Here is an 18,443-nt window from a genome sequence, read left to right as displayed (position 1 = left end):
TGACTTATAGGAGTTTATTTGTGAGTCTTTTTTAAATAAATCTATCATATTTTTACTTAATATCCTTTATTTCATTGTAAAATTGTTGTAAAACAATATTTTATATACTTTTAAGCACGTCTAGGGCATTGTGTCGCGGTTTTTATTGCAGCTGCTTTTCCCTCGTCTATGCAGGTTTTAGGTGACGATTGAAAGTGTTAATTATGTTATCTACTCAATACAGATATTTTTGAATTGGAATTTGTGATAAAAAATACCTTATATTAAATGTCAAGATTGTAATCATGTTTAATATACAGGGTGTTAGTGACATCGTAACGAATACTGAGGGGGATTATTCAGACAATGATTCTAAGTTAATATTAAGTGGAATTTTCCGTCGCGAAATTCTTGTCTTTTTTTAGTTTTTTATAAAATTATTTTCAATTCTATACCTTTGCGATGGAAAATTCCACTTGATATTAACTCAGAATAATGAGCTGAATCATCCCTCTCACTATTAGTTCCGATGTCAGTTACACTCTGTACAAGTACGTACGGTAGCCATACAAGTAGGTACGGGTGTTATTTAAAGAAAGAAAAAAAACATTTATTTAGAAACAAGTAGGTGGTACACACAATAGAAAAATGAACAAAATAATGAATTAAAACCTTATCTCTAAAAAGGGACATCAGCTCAGCAAGATGTTGTGACACTCTTACATTGAGGGAGTGCCACAACGCTGATTTTCTGATTTTGATTATTGACATTTGTTTTTTTTTTTATTTTGGTTTTTTTTATTATATATTTTTTTTTTCAATTCTATAATTTTGCGATGGGAAACTCCACTTGATATTAACTCAATGTCATGGTCTGAAACATCCCTCGTTTTCGGTACTATGTAACTAACACCCTGTTTATGTATAACTCCATATATTTCGTTTGGTGTTCTAGTGAGATAGGGTCCTTAGAGTATTAGTTTAGGGCGATGTTAGAGCAGAGTCGTGTAAGTGGGCTATGACCTTTAGAAAGAAAGAAAGAAAGAAACGTTTATTGTAAAGGGACACCACAGTAACAAATACAAAACAAATATATAATTTAAAACACGGAGTAACACACATCTTACAACTAAACAAAACACATAATAAAAACAACATACACGAGAAATACAAATAATTGAGTGTATGGACTGGTCAACGATGGTGGTGGTGTCCTTTATAAAAGGGCCTTACAGTTCCATTGAAATGGATAGTAGACATAGAAGTGTCCAGCTGTGCAGCTGTGTGTGTGTGTGTGTGTGTGCGTGTGTTAAAATGCTTGTTCACAACCTGAGGAACCCTGAAAACTTCATTTTAATCACGGCTCGCTGCCTTAAGACGCATTGAAGTGTTTAACTTGTTTTGAAAACACTCAACTGCTACGATAATTCACACAATTTCTATTTCTAGTATTAAAACGCACAATACCATCTTATTCCAGTATAGTGACTACTTATGGGCAAAATATTTTCCATACATCAATACTAATATGATATTATTATGATTATTTGGCTTCCAAATACATCCTGCTTAAGGACGGTACTGAAAAGTATCGGTCATAGAGGCGGCCAATCAGCTCGCGACAACAAACACTTCAAAACCCGGATACCGACCCCGCCGACGTGGCGGATTTCTCTCATACAGCGCTTATCGCTATCGATCTACTAGGGTCGATTAATTCCAAATGTTTTCCTCTCAGACGACGACGCCCTGAGCCGAGGTTCGCGCCCAACACGGCACCCTCAGGCCTGTTGTCTTAAATTTTGTACCGGGTGAGAGCCCTCAGCGCTTCTCATTTGTCTGGCCTAGTAGTTATTGCCATTTTCGGCAAATCTACAATAAGTCACGTCAAAAAAAGATATGTTTATATCTGGAAATTCTTGACGCCTAAACCATCAGACCGAATTGGGTTGAAAAAATATTTCCTAAGCATCTCCGTGCTACGGGATCCTTATAGATTGTTAATAGTACTAATAATAATAGCCGGTTCGAATTCTGGTACCTGCCTTGCACGAATTAATTATTAATTTATCTTAATTACAGTTCCACTAACATAGTAGGCTCGACTATTTGAGATGGCGATACAGCTCACCACACACGTTAGTCGAACAGAAACTCGGTGAGGTGTGGGTACGTAATTCATCTTCCGATGGATGTACCTCTGACGATTCCAATTAGGATATCAAAAATCAAAAAAAAAATCAAAATAGTTTATTTGCTTTAAATAGTACATCAATATATAACCTCGTTATTGGGACTTCCTAGTAAGTCTCATTTAAAGACCTGTGTCAGGAAGCCCCGCTCTTCCTAATCGGTATTACATCTTTGACAGTACTATTTATTTCTTTTAACAAAAATAATCAACATACATACATACATACATAAACTCACGCCCGTAATCCCAAACGGGGTGGGCAGAGCCACAAGTAATCAAAGACAACTTGCAGCCACTGTTGATACGAAGTCCTAAGATGGATATGATGAACCTTATGGTGATAAGGGATCAGCCTATCGCCCATAACATTAGTCCATCATGTTAGAGGACGCGATCCCTCTGTCGGTTTTTACGACATGCCCGGGAAGACAAGCAGCTGAACGTGTTCTATGTTTTTTATTTGCTCCCAGAACAGCATAGAAGCAAAAATAATAGATAAAAAAATCAACGTTTAAATAAATATAAATGCTTATTAGATAAGATGTGTGTGTGTGTGTGTGTGTGTGTGTGATAGCCCTACGATGCGACAGCGTCTTGGGATCGGAAGCTGCTATTATTATAGCAGCTTCCACTAACACCTACACGTGTGTTTGTGTGTGTGTATGTGTGAGTATGTGTAAGCGTGTGTGTGTGTATTTGTGTTATTATGTAGTGTATTTCAGCAGTGCTTCTGTGTTCTCATAGGTTAAGTTTTTGATCCATTCTACAATACTATTTCTACTATTTCTTGCAGTCCCTATCTTTCTTTTCATGAATGTTTAGTATTTTATTAAGTTGATTGTAAAGATGTCCTGATTGTGTTGAATATTGTCTTTTTGCAAAAGGATATAGTTGTATATTTATGTCATGACTTTGTGTGTGATGTTATACATAAGATTACGTTGGGGTACGATACAATACAATACAAATACACTTTATTGCACCAAAATAAAAATAAATAATTACAAAAAGTCTCTTAATTAAGTACATGGCAAATGGCGGCCTTATCGCTTAAAGCGATTTCTTCCAGACAACCATAAGGTGAGGAAAAATGTAAAAAAAAAAAATTGAAAGATTGCGGGTACAAATTATAAGTACAACTTATTACCAATAAAGAACAATTTTACCAATAAAATACATGCAAATAAATATATAACATACATACAAATATAATATATACCTAACCTATATGGTTCTCTATTTTTACGCATAATTTTTTATGTAATAATTTACCATGGCATAATGTTACTTGTCCTATTATTAGTTACGCATAATATTAATTTGTCATAACTTTTTAAGCATAATTTTGAAACTCATAACTACCATAAGCATAATAATTAATGACAATAATGACGTATACGCATAAGTATTATAAGCATAAAAACTATACTCCGAATAAGAAAAGTTTTGGCACAATTTTGAACATTTCCGAAACTTACTTTTTCCTTGGTTGCATTTGATTCATGATTGTGACTTTTTATATTTTTTGACTCTATTTCATGCTGTTGGTGATCATTCACTATACTTTTCGTGTGTAAGATAAACATACTGGCGGCTTAGGCGCCGCACCCTAACCTACTGTTATGCCTTGTAAAAATTATGACAAAACACTATTATTCTAAAAGAGAATTATGATGATGAATTATAATTTATACCAACAAATATTAGTCCAAAAATAAGTTATACCTAACAAACCAGTATTCTTAGATATTATTATGGGAAAGTACTATTATGCTTTAAAACGTTATGCGAAAAGGATTATGATAATTAAAATTATGACAAAAACATTTATGCATTTTAAGAGAATCCCAACCTATATACATAACCTAACATTATACAGCTACTTATATAAATAGTACACACAGAATAATAATTTACAGTGTGAGATAAAAATGTAAAGTCTTCATAAAAGTTTCTCTGGTGATGTTTTGTTCTGCTAAAGATACATACATAGGTACACATACCTAAACTCCCTCCTACCACCGCCGGCATACCGGCTCACCGGCGTGCATGTATGAAACGAATGATGAATGTAGAAGAAGCAAGAGAAGTATGTCAGTATCGATTCAAATGGAATTCCATAGTCGAAACAGACGTGAGTTTATGTCTTAAGATCTGTGCTTCTATCATGTGGGTTGTGAGGCGGAGTACCATATTCATCAATCCTGGTGTCAGGGTTACTATTGAGCAGCCAAAGGCCCCTGACATGGCTCATGTAACGACTACTTACATGAAGTAAGTAGTAACCGGGACCAACGGCTTAACGTGCCATCAGAAGCACGGATCATCTTACTTTCGGATAATCAGGTGATCACCCTGTAATGTCCTAACTAAAGTAATTTAATATGTCCCCACCGGGAATCGAACCCAAGGACCTCCGGATCGTGAACCCAACGCTCAACCACTGGACCACGGAGATCGTATTTGGTTTGTGTTGCCCTCTGGATAAATTTTCACTTGAACCCTGGCCTTTGGGTTTTTGGCCTTTATGTTTCCAACTAAATATTATTGTGTGTATATTTTAGTAGGTTTTTCGTAGGTTTTACATAAATAAACTTTTTTTTAATTATTTTTATTATTGTTATTATTTTTATGTTCTGTATTGTTGCAGGTGTCGAGGTCATCGTCGCACCAGGTAGTGTTGAGGGAGGCAACACGCGCCCTGGCCGGGAGGTATCGCTGTGAGGTGTCAGCGGACGCGCCCTCATTTCACACACAAGTCCGGTCGGCTTTCATACATGTTGTTGGTGAGTATACACTGTGCATCTTCAAGTCTGTTAATTCTTAAATTTTGTACCGGGTGAGAGCCCTTTATACTTTTTTGTGCATGTCAAAAGCGTGTTTTTACACTACCTACATAATTATTTCATCAAACTATGTTCTATGTTTATATAGAGTGTTAGTGACATCGTAACGAAAACTTTGAGTGATGATTTAGACCATGATTCTGAGTTGATATCAAGTGGAATTTCCCGGCGCAAAGTTTTTTTTTTTAATTATTTTCAATTTTTTACTTTTGCAACGGAAAATTTGTCTTGATATTAACTCAGAATCAAGGTCTGCATTACTCCCCTCAATATTCGTTACTATACCACTAAGCCTAGTATCATAATTATATGATTTCCTATATATGTTAATTAAGTATATGTAACTTTAAGACTTCTCCATTATTAACATAGCAAAGTTCAGAAGAATTAAGTAAGTTTAGTAAGTAATCGGAGTCAAAAGTTAATTTGATTTCAGTTACTGTTCACACCGATCCACCGATTACCAACGGCCCAGACCCATATACCGCAACCACCGACCCATATACCGATTCATAACCAACCGGGTTGTTCCATACAAAATCTGGTTCTTACTGTGTACCGCCTTGCCACGTGCTTGCGAGCGAAACATACATACGCGCGCGCTCTCCCTTACTCTTTAGCGGAGTACACACCCAGATGGTAAGGTCGGCGCCCGATACGAATTGGTGCGGGGTGGAGAAATACCGTTCTATAGACGCAGTTTTTTTTGACGTGACTTATTGTACATTTGCCGCAGATGGCATTAACTACTTGGCCGGACAAATGGGGAGCGCTGAAGGCTCTCACCCGGTACAACGTTTAAGAAAACAGGCCTGAGGGTGCCCAGTTGGGCGCGAACCTCGGCTTAGGGCGTCGTCTGGGAGGAAAAATACTTGACAGAATTCATCGACCCTAGTGGGACGATAGCGATAAGCGCTGAATGAGGGAAATCGTCGACCACGCCGGCGGGATCGGTATCGGTCGGTATCGGGGTCCTGAAGTGTTTGGTGTCGCGAGCTGATTGGCTGCCTCTATGGCTAGAGTAATCGGGTCGTCGGGATCGTATATTACGTCCTTCGGACGCTGTAGATGCAGTAAAATATGTTGTGTTAACAGTTAACACACACGTATAAGTACAAACGAATATCTCTACCAAACCGTACCTTCAAAAGATTGATTTCACTCATACCTAAACCTTCGTAATGAAGCCATTTGTATTCAGTTGAAATTTTGGAATAGCTACTTTCGCGACCTCTCACCTCGTGCTTAGAAGTCACAATTGCTACCAAAATAACAGCTCTATTTTGGTATGATTGTATAACTTATCGGGTTGAGTTTATATTTAGAAATTGTATTTGTCGCGAAGGGAGCGATGGATGGCTTTCGCGTCAACTCGTGATCCGGTGCTGTGTATGTGGACAGGCCTGCTTCTGTCAGTAAACTCATACATAAACTCACGCCCGTAATCCCAAATGGGGTGGGCAGAGCCACAAGTAATCAAAGACAACTTGCAGCCACTGTTGATACGAAGTCCTAAGATGGATATGATGAGTAAACTCATAAAACACTATTTTTGTGAAAAGGTCACTCTCTTCATTTTTCACTTTCCTTCCACCATCTGCAATTGAAATACCATTGTGTTTAAGTTTGTATGTAATATAAACTGGAATTATAAATAACAAATAATCATACTGATACAAAGAGTGGGTACTGAAAATAACGAATATGTTATCGATTTAAGAACCGGTAGAAGAAAAGAGTATTGTCCCTTCTAACATAATGAACCAAAATATTACAAATTATATTTATATTTTTTAAATTATTTTCAATTCTATAACTTTTGCGATGAGTTCTATACTTATGAGAAAAAAGGATATCGTTCGATTGATGAGCCCATCGCCTGTAATGTTTTGATTCATCATAGTATATGTACAGGTATACTAAACGCCAGATAAACAAAAACTTAAGTAAACTAGAATCCCATTAGTCATCAATATAACGGGAGTTATAGCTGTGATATTTGCATAGCGAAGACCATTGATCGAGAAACTTGCTTGCTCATCAGAATTGTGTATTATGTGGACCGTAAACATTGAATGTATAGAGTATACAATACAATACAATTACACTTTATTCCACCAAAATAAAAATAAATAATTACAATAAGACTCTTATCAAGGTAAATGGCAAATGGCGGCCTGATCGAATATTTTGTAGTCAATTTTGCCGCTTCTTTTTGAGGTGACAAAATAATAGAAAGAAAGAAAGAAACGTTTATTATAAAGGGACACCAAAGTAACAAATACAAAACAAATATATAATTTAAAACACGGAGTAACACACAACTTACAATCAAACAAAACACATAATAAAAACAACATACACGAGAAATACAAATAATTGAGTGTATGGACTGGTCAACGATGGTGGTGGTGTCCTTTATAAAAGGGCCTCACTCAGCATAAGCCGCGGCGCGAGCCACGACGCTGGTAATATGTACTTCTTCATCCCATTGCAGTCCACTGCTGGACATAGGACTCTCCCGAGGCGCGCCACAAAGCCAAAAGCTTTGTGGATAGCATCAGCTTTACGTTTCCAGGTCTGGAAGCGCCTGAATACGTAAGGCTGAGCTTATCCTGCACCTGCAAGTCGTCCCGCCATGTTGTCAGGGGTCGACCCGCATTGCGTTTTCCAGGACACAGTCTCCACTCCAGAACACGCAACGCGCGCAAAATGCGTACTTATTAGGACGTATTCATATCTCGTAATTTCTCCATCGTAACTTTGACTTAGTCCTGCTAAGGACGCGAGTATACGTATTTTTGTAAATACTCATTTTTAATTCTACATAGGATTTACACATACTGTTGGTGTCGGCAGAGTAGTAACTCCGGGTGAGAGCTTTCAGCGCTGCCCATTTGTCCGGCCAAGTAGTTAATGCCATCTGAGACAAATCAACAATAAGTCACGTAAAAAAAGAAAGAATATTAACTACGATCCTGACACACCATTTCTCTTCTACCACTCTTATCAAAATTTTCATGTTAGGATTTACTATTGACCACAAGCTACTGTTTGGGACGATGTGGTCTGGCCAAATAATTGATGTCATTTGCGGCAAATCTACAATAAGTTACGTAATAAAAAATACGCAAGATACGACACGATTCCACAAACGTCTATTCTATACCCTCTAGCCTCGAAATCTGTAAGGTTACAGTGTATTGAAAAAACAGAGACTGCAGCAGGCTACTCCAGTTCACTTGACTTTGCTCCTGAAACAAATTTCCAACATCACTAACTAGCTACGACCACATTTTATGATACACATGTGAAATAAGCAGAATAAAGCGTTTATTCTCGGGTCCCAAGTCCCAACCCGCGCTTTCCATCACATAGATGTAATGAGAACAAATTTATATCTTCCCGTCCGTTTTTTGCGGTCAGCTTTTTCGCATGCCGGAATTTTTTATGGGCAAACTTATTGCGGATCGCGAATTGAAACATCCCATTCCTTTGAATATAGTTAATTTAGTAGGCTCCCTTTCGGACGGGACTTTTTTATACGACCAAAGTTACAGGTCGAAGTTTGCTGATAAAAATATTTAGTGCAACTAGACAGAGTGGCTGGTTATTTGATATGGTAATTAGCAAATAGTTAGCAGCGGAGGTCTGTGTTGCTCTATGGGTAATTATAGTACCTTTATGGTTATTTGTTTTCTAAACAAATACAAACATGTGTGACGTGCTAACGAAGCTTTTTATTGGTTTTCTCTTGGCTCCAGACTTGCCCGAAGGCACTGACGAAGTCACTCTCTCACAGTACTGCACAGAAAGAGACAGGTGATTTCTGTCGCGGCGAGAAAGAGTCGCATGCTTACGGTGCTAAGCCCGCTGAAGCTGTTTTGTTTTTCGAATTACTAGTCCGTGCGTTATTTGTATGGATTATTTCATATTTACTGTGGCGAACTCAAAATAAAAAAATATTTATTCAATTCGTAATATAGTTACACTTTGAATCATCAGTTTTTATGTACGGAAATTTATTTTGTGTCGAACGTGTCGTCCGACTAAAAGTATTGCAGCTTCTCAACCTGTGTAGCCAAGGAAAAGTTGCAATAAAAACCTCGCCACAGGGCTCTAGATGTTCTTAGAAAGTGTTGTAATACGATTTCAGTAACTTAGCTACCTAATACTGTTTCCCGAGCATTCCTGTCTTCTTAGTAACTTTATTAACAAAGTTTCTGTTTAACACGGTTTTAAAACTATCCAAAGTAAATTTTTAATATCAGTGGTAATAGAAACATATACATTGTCTGTAAAAGATTTGGTGATTTTTACAATAATTTTAGTTTGATTACAAAGTAAAAAGTGTAAGCAAAGTACTGTAGTTCAACATTTTACTGCCACATTACCAGGCACGTAAAAGGAAACATGAGAAAATAACCCCGAAACCAATTTAAGCCGGTAGGAAACTCCGAAATATCTTGAAGTATTTTCGGCCCTAAGGCCTCCGGGATTTCCATTTAAAACACCTGTGTTTTTCCACATGTTATTATTCTGTGGTTCGCGGTTTACCTCGGGAGTACTGTCATAAACTGGGAAGATTGTATAGTGAAGAAACCGGTCAAGTACGACTTCTACTCGCACACAGAGTGCATATCTTGGGATTGCGTTGCTTTTTTTTTGCACCTTCTACCGCAGACACAAGTATTAAAATGTTAATTTTAACTTGATACCTGTTTGTCTATACAGCCTCCGCGGTCTAGTGGTTCGAGCGTTAGGCTCACGACCTGGAGGTCCGGGTTCGATTCCCAATGGGGACATTGTCGAATTCACCTTGTGAGACTGTCCTTTGTTTGGTAAGGACGTTTCAGGCTTGAATCACCTGATTGTCCGAAAAAGTAAGATGATTCCGTGCTTCGGAGGGCACGTTAAGCCGTTGGTCCCGGCTATTAGCCGTAAAAACACATCCACCAACCCGCATTGGAGCAGCGTGGTGGGAGTGTGCTCCATACAACCTCCGGTTGACTGAGGGGAGGCCTGTGCCCAGCTGTGGGACGTATATAGGTTGTCTATGTATGTATGTATGTTATGTACTTCTATGCAATCCTAAGAAAAAGGGTCTTGAGAGACAAACGGACAGACGAATGGACAACAAAATGATGCTATCAGGTTTCCGTTTTTCTTTTGAACATCGGAACTCTAAACACATTAGGTTATGGAGCGAGGATTTTTTAACACGTAGCTGTACTAAGAAATAACGCAGTATCCTATGAAAACGTAATTTTTGACAGTTGTTGTAAGTGGAGAATGTATGAGATGGTAAACAACAGGGAGCTTAGTCTAGCTGCATGCGATTACAAAACGAAAACCACAGTGTAATTAAATAAAATTTACAGGTTTTTTTCTAGATAGCAAATTTTATATAAGATTACATTAAAAAAAGTTCCGCCAAACTATAAAATAGTTTGTTGGCAGAGCAACATAACTCCCATTTTGAAACTTATATGTTAATATTTATATCTACTAAAATTACAACGAATTAACATTGCTATAAGTATAGACCAGTGTGGGTAATTGCTGCCTAACCGTATTCACAATTTGATGCAATCTTTACAAGCATAACTTTTTAAAGATTATATTATTATTTCAATACATTTATAGACACACTATTAGTTTCTTTACTAACCGTTTTTTTCTTTATTCTTTTTTTTTACATGTCACGTTTGGTAATCCCAAGTGCACTCCTGTCAATGTTATCCAAGGGTCTCAAGTTCACACTATGTTTAATCTGTTATCTCTTTACTGTGGCAAGACTAACCGACTAAATAGGAAAGGTATACATAGCTACTGCTACATTGTAGTTTATTGTTTGCTTTAGCAACCTTCCCCCTCACGCGATATAATGATGACAACATTCTCATCACTAGCCACGGTCTTGTCGATCTAGCATTCTCCATTCTTGTATGTTAAAGGCCAATACACACATCAGACATATACACACAACACACACACTCGCACTCGCACGCACGCATGCACACACACACACACACACACACACATACACACACACGCACCCACACGCGCACCCACACACACACACGCACACGCACACGCACATGCACACACAACTTGTTAATTTTCTTAAAACGTGTCTAAACTTTCATGAAATGAGATAAGATCGTCAAAAAATGGTCAAACGTCTATTACTGGTATTCATACCCTAATAAAGCATATCCGAAGCGATACCCGGTCGCGTAGTGGAGAAGGTCCCTTATTTGGCTCCAAAAGTTCTTGTTGGTGTTTGAAATTGGGATCGATTATGATTATACAAGGGGAATGTTAGATAAGAAGTATCGTGAATCAGTAACCCGATCGAGTACACTGTCTTATACACATTTGATATTATTTCGAAAATTTTAGTTGCTTCGACTTAAAATCAAACATAACTTTACTTTTATATTATATTATTAATTCTTTATGATATATGTTCCAAATTCAAAAATTTTATCATGATTAACTCGTGGTTAATATTCCAAATTCAAATGAAACTCGTGTTTCCCTCTTGCCTTCCGCCCCGCAGTACTCCATCTGACGCAAGTGGGATGGCGCCCAGAGTAGTCTATTACAAAGCCATACTATAGGTCTAGGACTAGGTATTTTAACAATTGTAAAAATATAGACCACTCACCATCTAGTACAACTACAGTTCACACACCAAGACCCGAACAACCAGACTTATGCCAGTTCTGTTTTATTCAGACTTGACTTCAAAATTCAGCCTTTTCATCTGCTTCTTATTTATCTTGTCTTAGCTACGGCGTAACGATGTACCTTTTCACTAGTTCGCTATTGACTTTCCAACTTTAGTTCAACTTGACTTTATTTGAGAGGATAAGCTTTTTGTGTTTGTTGTGTTTTGAGTGGGTTTGCAAAAGGGCGTGCGATTTGCTTTGGGTTTTGATTTTTTATTTCCTAAATTGAGGAGCTCGGTGGCGCAGCGGTTATCGCGCTCGGTCTGCGATTGTTGAAGTTAAGCAACTTTCGCAAAGGCCGGCCATAGGATGGGTGACCAAAAAAAAGTTTTCATCTCGAACTCCTCCGTGCTTCGGGAGGCACGTTAAGCCCTTGGTCCCGGCTGCATTAGCAGTCGTTAATAACCACCAATCCGCACTGGGCCCGCGTGGTGGTTTAAGGCCCGATCTCCCTATCCATCCATAGAGAAGGCCCGTGCCCCAGCCACTGCTGGGGCCGGGGCCGGGACGTTAATGGGCTGGTGATGATGATAATGATTTCCTAAGTACTACCTAGTTACGCCTTTTTCGTCATGTATTCCATTTACACACAAATGACATGTTACGCTAATTTTCCGTTGGGGTAGGTAGAAAGCATGGAATTCCACTCTTTTTTTCTCGTGTAAGTTGTGTGGTGGATTACCAACCTCATCAACCCATTATTGAGCCGCCGAGGCCCCTGACATGACTCATGTAACGACTACTTACTTACATCAGTAAGTAGTAACCGGGACCAATGGCTCAACGTGCCCTCCTAAGCACGGATCATCTTACTTTCGGACAATCAGATGATCAGTCTGTAATGTCCTAACCAAACTAGAGATCACAAAGTAACTTTTGTGATATTTCCCCACCGGGATTCGAACCCGGGACCTCCGGATCGTGAGTCTAACGCTCACTGGACCACGGAGGCCGTTCCACTTACTCCACTCTACGGGAATTCCACTTACTACGATCCTGACACATTACCTTCGCTTCTTCCACACTCCTCAAAGACTTTATGCATGCTCGCCGGTTAAAAGTACTATTGACCTGGTCTTCAAATTATCAGTTATAACTTTGACTTTTGGCATAATTGTTGATTCCAGCAGTTACACCTGTCATTTACTCATCCGCCGAAAAAGAAAGAGACGTAATCAGCAGGCTAACCTATTTAAACCTTTTTTCAACTTTCCTGAAGCGCTGTTCAATTAAAGTTAATATTCAGTATTTAAAACCGAGTTGGAACGAAACACAAAAATGGAGGTAGACAGCAAAAAATAGACTTAAAATAAACAAAATAAGCTGCTGTGGCTGTTTGAACCGCTCACAATTGAGACAGCTTTATTTCCGAGATGCGGTGAGGTAAGTGAGTGCTTAAAAGATAAAAAAGTCGAGTAATAGCCTATTAAATCTTCCATTTCTAGCTAAAGCCTTTCACTGAAGTTATTTACCTGCTAAATGAGAGGTAATTCAATTTTCTTGATTACGCCCGCCTTGGATCGCAGATGTTTAGAATCAAATTTAATTCGGAGTTTCATTCGTTTTGGCGACTATTACTTGGTATATGTACAAAATAATTACGTATAAGTACAGGATGATATATTATGTGCCGTAAGCATTGAATTTAGAAGAATAACGTATAGAACATTAACTACAAGAACCTAATTAAAACACATAATAACGGGTTTTTACCGCGTTTAAATCAGGGATATCCAATCTCTCTTGAAGATACGTGATGATGTGGTTAAGGGTGGATCACGCTTACCTATCAAATGCCTATTCACTCTAGCCGAAGACTCCCAGATTATAACGAGTTGGAAAAACAGACGACGGCAGACAGTTCCAGTCCTTTGCTGTTCGCATCAAAAAGGAAGAAGCGAACGTTTTGTGTATAATATAGTAACAGTAAATAAACACCAGTTTATGAGCAAGAGGAGGCTTAAGTTCCTCGAGTAGTGGAGGCTACCACAAAGCGGGCAGCGCGCCTTTTCGTTCTTTTGTCGGTTTATTAACGGTTAAACGAACTTACCTGTAAGTGAAGTTCTATCGTAATTATACGAGTGCTTCGTTCTCGAGATTAGTAACCTGTAAGATGATAAGCTTGAACACAATGTAGTAACGCATAGTGACACCATTCATTGCACACATAGTTGAAAGCATATAGAAAAAAAAATAATAACAAAAGTAATTCTTTTTTTTTTTTTTTTTAAAGGGTAGTCTTATATTGTCTGCCCCACTCGGATAGTCTCCGCGCGCTTCATTAGTTTAGGGCTCTGTTTGCGATATTTGCAGAACAGATTTGGGGTCTAGGGCGGGCGGGGGTTACTAATCTCTTCGAACGAAGCACTCGTATAATTACGATAGAACTTCACTTACAGGTAAGTTCGTTTAACCGTTAATTATACTTCGTGCTTCGTTCTCGAGATTAGTAACCTGTAAGATGATAAGCTTGAACACAATGTAGATGTTGAGAGCAGGTTCGGGAAATATCGCAGTAAAGAAAACTATAACGAAGTGTAGATGAAATGTATAATTGTCTAGTACTTATTATTATAATGTGTCTAGATGATTACAAACTAAATAAAATTACAAATTATTATTTAATATAGCACGAGCCAACTCTGCCTCGTTTGTGGTCATGATGGTTCAATTGTAGAATTTTCCAAACGTGGTGGAGTTTTGACTCCAACTAGCAGTTTTTCGAATCTGGTCAATGCTAACCCCTGCGCTATATGCCTGGGATGTGGCAGCGTGGCGCGTGCTATGTGCTGAAAAGATTGACACATCCACACCAGAATCTTTCAGTGTAGACTTAATCCAACGACTGAGTGTTTGTGTGGTGACGGCTTTATGAGGCCGCTTAAAACTGATAAAAAGGTAATCTGACTCTCTAATTGAGGCCGTTCTATTTATGTAGCTAATTAATGACTTGGCTGGGCAAATCCCAGGTTTTTGCAGAAAGAAAGGTAAGGTAAGGACTGGATTATTCGTACCGACTTTCGAAGTTTTGATGAGATCTGAAATTTTGATAACAATCTTATCTGGAAACATCTTAATGTTATAAATATTTATTTTCGACAGGGTTTGTACCCTATGGGCGGTAACCAGTGCCAGTAATGTTACACATTTTTTTTGCAAGTTTTTCCATTGATATGGCCTCGTTAGGGTACAAGAGAGCCAGGTAATCTAGCACGCACCCAGTGTCCCAAGTGATATCGTACTTGGGAATAGTAGGTCTTAGCCTAAACACACCTTTGAAGAACCTTTGAATACGATAATCCGTCGATATATTGGGTCCTAAAATTAAGGACAAGGCTGCTCTACAGCAATTTAACGAACCATATTGATTGCCACTATTATATAAATCAGTAAGGAACTCCATGACTTTAAATATTGATGCATCGTATAAAGGTGTGTTATTTTGTTTACAAAAATCATACCATTTATTAATATAGGTGTTGTACTGTTTAAAAGATGAATCAGCTAAAGAACTAATCATTATATCTACTGCCGAGGCTGGTACGGACCGTCGCAATAGTGCTGCCCGGATAATATTCCGGCAGCCAGGGTAAGGTTCGAGTGAATGTTCCTCCTGCTGGAATGAGAAACGATTACATGGTCATTTGAACTGAACTCAAAAATATGGGACGTCAAAAGACTGCGGAAAATTGGGTACCAAGGTTGTGTGGGCCACAACGGGACGATCATGATACCGGTCGCTTTGTCGGCGATAATCTTGCGCAGTGTTTTAAGTATCATCGAAACCGGTGGGAAGGCATAAAAATATAGATTCTTCCAGCTTATCGTATATGCATCGATAGCGAAGGCGTCAGGGTCCCTGTGCCAAGATACGTACTTTTCACATTTCTTGTTCAGTCTACTGGCGAACAGGTCGATGTCTGGGGAACCAAACTGTGAAACTAACTGGTCAAAAGTAGAGTTTTCTACCTCCCATTCTATGTCTGGATGTGAACGTCGGGATTCAGTGTCAGCTACGATGTTTTCTTTAGATGGGACATATGAAGCCTTTATAAAGATTTTCCTATGTTCACACCATTGCCAGATCTGTCTAGCAATGTCAGTGAGATGTGGGAATTGAATCCCGCCCATGCGGTTAATGTAGGATAGCGCAGTAGCGTTGCCTATGCGAATTAAAACTTGACAATTTTCTAAATGTTTTGCAAAAATTTTAATCGCAAAGTAAGCAGCTAACAGTTCGAGATAGTTAATGTGCATCCCGCGCTCCGACTGTGACCAAGGCCCATTCGCGGTGTCACCCCCGCAGGCCGCGCCCCACCCCGTAGTTGAGGCGTCAGAAAATATTTCAACCGCGTAACAGTCGTCTCGAATACGGTGCGCAGGGCTCTCTATAGCACGTAGCCACCTTTGAAAGTCCGAAAGTAAGTTTTCCGGGATTTTCATATACCTGTCATAGTCATCATGAGGTTGTAAGTTTAAATACTTACACCGTTCTAACTGTTTTGTATATAACATTCCATATTCCACTGCGGGACACGCAGACACAAGAAGTCCTATAAGTTGAGCAAATTTTCTAATTTTACACCTAGTAATGTTTATGATTTTTTGTAACTCTGCTTTGATATGTGTTTTCTTTTCGGGGGGCAAAGTTATTTGCATAGTATGTGAATCCAAGATGAAGCCTAAAAATTTACATGATTTTGAAGGGGTCAACTGACTTTTTTCCCTATTGATTATAAAACCAAGAGCGGTAAGTAGATTAATAGTTGAGTTCACGTTGTAAGAGCATTCAAGATATGATCTTCCTAACAATTGAATATCGTCAAGGTATATTGTGGAAATATGTCCAGCTGCTCTAAGTAGACTGATTACAGGCTTCATTAACTTAGTAAAGATGTAAGGCGCCGTGTTCAACCCAAATGGTAGTACATTAAACTCATAAAGTTTATTGTTCCACATAAATCTCAAGTATTTACGAGAATCTTCGTGAATTTTTATTAAGAAATAGGCGTCCTTTAGGTCGACAGTGGCCATAAAACAGTCCTGTGACATTAGTTTAATTGATGTACGAATATCCTCTAGCTTAAAATGACTTGTGTCAATAAACTTATTCAAGTTCTTTAAGTTTAATATAAAGCGCATTTGACCATTAGGTTTTGGGCGCAGGAAAACACTAGATATAAATTGTCCTTCGCAGTGTTCGCATGCTGAAATGGCGCCGATACCTAGTAGGCTATTAATAGCCTCTTCAAAGCATTGCATTTCACTGCTAGAGTAGTTTGGGATCGGTTGTACATAATGTTGCACGACTGGTCGGGCAAAGATAATTTTATAACCTTGAATTGTATTCAAAATATTATGGTCGGAAGTGATAAGTGACCACTGCGAGTAAAACTGTGCTAGTTGTCCAGCGTACAGTACCGGGTCTAGCGGCGGCGGCGCGGCGGCGACGACGGCCTGGAGGCGGCGGCGCGCGTGCGGTTCGCCCACGTCGTCGTGGCAGGCTCGCGGTTTTTCTGAGCCCCGGCACCCGAAGGCCTGCGCTGCTGCTGCGGTGCTGGAGCTTTCCAGTTTAAACCTTTGTTTCCCTGAGGTTTCTGCGTTTGAACAGCAGATTTTTTCCCCACCTTGTTTATCACCTTAAGCTCGGCGCCCGATTTGTTTACTGCCTTAGCCGCTTTCAAGGTATCGGTTAAGTTTTCTCCGAAGAGATATTTATCCACTTTGGAAGTACTTAAGTTTTCTTTTAGATCCTTTTTAAGGGAAAACATTGCGAAGTTTCGTCTAGTGATGGATTCTGCATATTGGATGTCGCATAATAGGCGAGCAGTGTCCATCAATTTCTTAATGAGTTCGTGATCCTTATTTTTGACACTACTTATGTGGTCAGTCATTGCGGCCCCAAGGACTGTAATAGCCGTGGCGAGTTGTTTCTGCCGGGCTTCAATAGCCTTATCCCTCTTGTACATACTATCGGGCAGAGCAGCTTTGATTTCGGCGTTGAGTATAGGCGCGCCGATGAGGCCGCAGTTACCCGGAATAGGATATTTGTCGACCAGTTCCTTCCGAACATTTTTATCTAACCCATTTGTCGCAAGGTGTTCGAAACGGGATGCTAGGTCCTTATGTATATCCGGTCCATATTGTATGGTTGCAGAGGGGTCATCGCCGAGAATCTCTAACAATGCGCTGTCGAGGACGTTCTCTGCAGCAGGTGGGGTACTCGTGGTAGCCCGAGCTTCATCCACGGCGGCGGCGACGGCACTGGCGGTCGCGGTCCTCTCAGCCACCGCGTAGGACGGTCCCGGTTCGACATCAGAGTTGGGTCCTTGTAGAGTGACGATCAACGCCGTCCGGTCGCGCCGATTTTCTTCGCCTAGACGACAAAATTATACACGTATAAAGATACGCGTCGTAACTAGAGGGTGGTATGACTCCCACAGAATCATACGTCAGCAAAATCCGAGATTACGAGATAGTCCCACAGACGTCTCTGTACCCGAAAATTAATGTAAGGTGTATTTCCCATAGAAAAACACGCAAACATATTTTAATTCCTGAGGAATTATTCGTGTGAACAAAAAAGGTGCCTAAATATCTATACCTATACCGTACTCGTGGAGGACTCCCAGAGAGTCAACCGATTGAGAATAGTAGGTATGTGGTTATAAGTATCTAGGTACTTAT

General features: G+C 39.3%; 1 protein-coding gene across 1 annotated transcript in view; it reads left to right on the top strand.

Annotated features, from left to right (window-relative positions):
- Nucleotides 1–18,443, top strand: part of LOC126366633 (uncharacterized) — a 341,274-nt gene that overhangs the window by 105,057 nt on the left and 217,774 nt on the right. The window contains exon 3 of the mRNA XM_050009822.1: nucleotides 4,824–4,959. Coding sequence (XP_049865779.1) covers nucleotides 4,824–4,959 — 136 coding nt within the window. The remainder of the gene's footprint in view (nucleotides 1–4,823; nucleotides 4,960–18,443) is intronic.

The sequence above is a fragment of the Pectinophora gossypiella genome, chromosome 5 (genome assembly GCF_024362695.1).
Source record: "Pectinophora gossypiella chromosome 5, ilPecGoss1.1, whole genome shotgun sequence".
Classification (NCBI taxonomy): Eukaryota; Metazoa; Arthropoda; class Insecta; order Lepidoptera; family Gelechiidae; genus Pectinophora; species Pectinophora gossypiella.
Note: the sequence above shows the minus strand (reverse complement) of the source record. Positions and strands in the feature narration are given on the sequence as shown.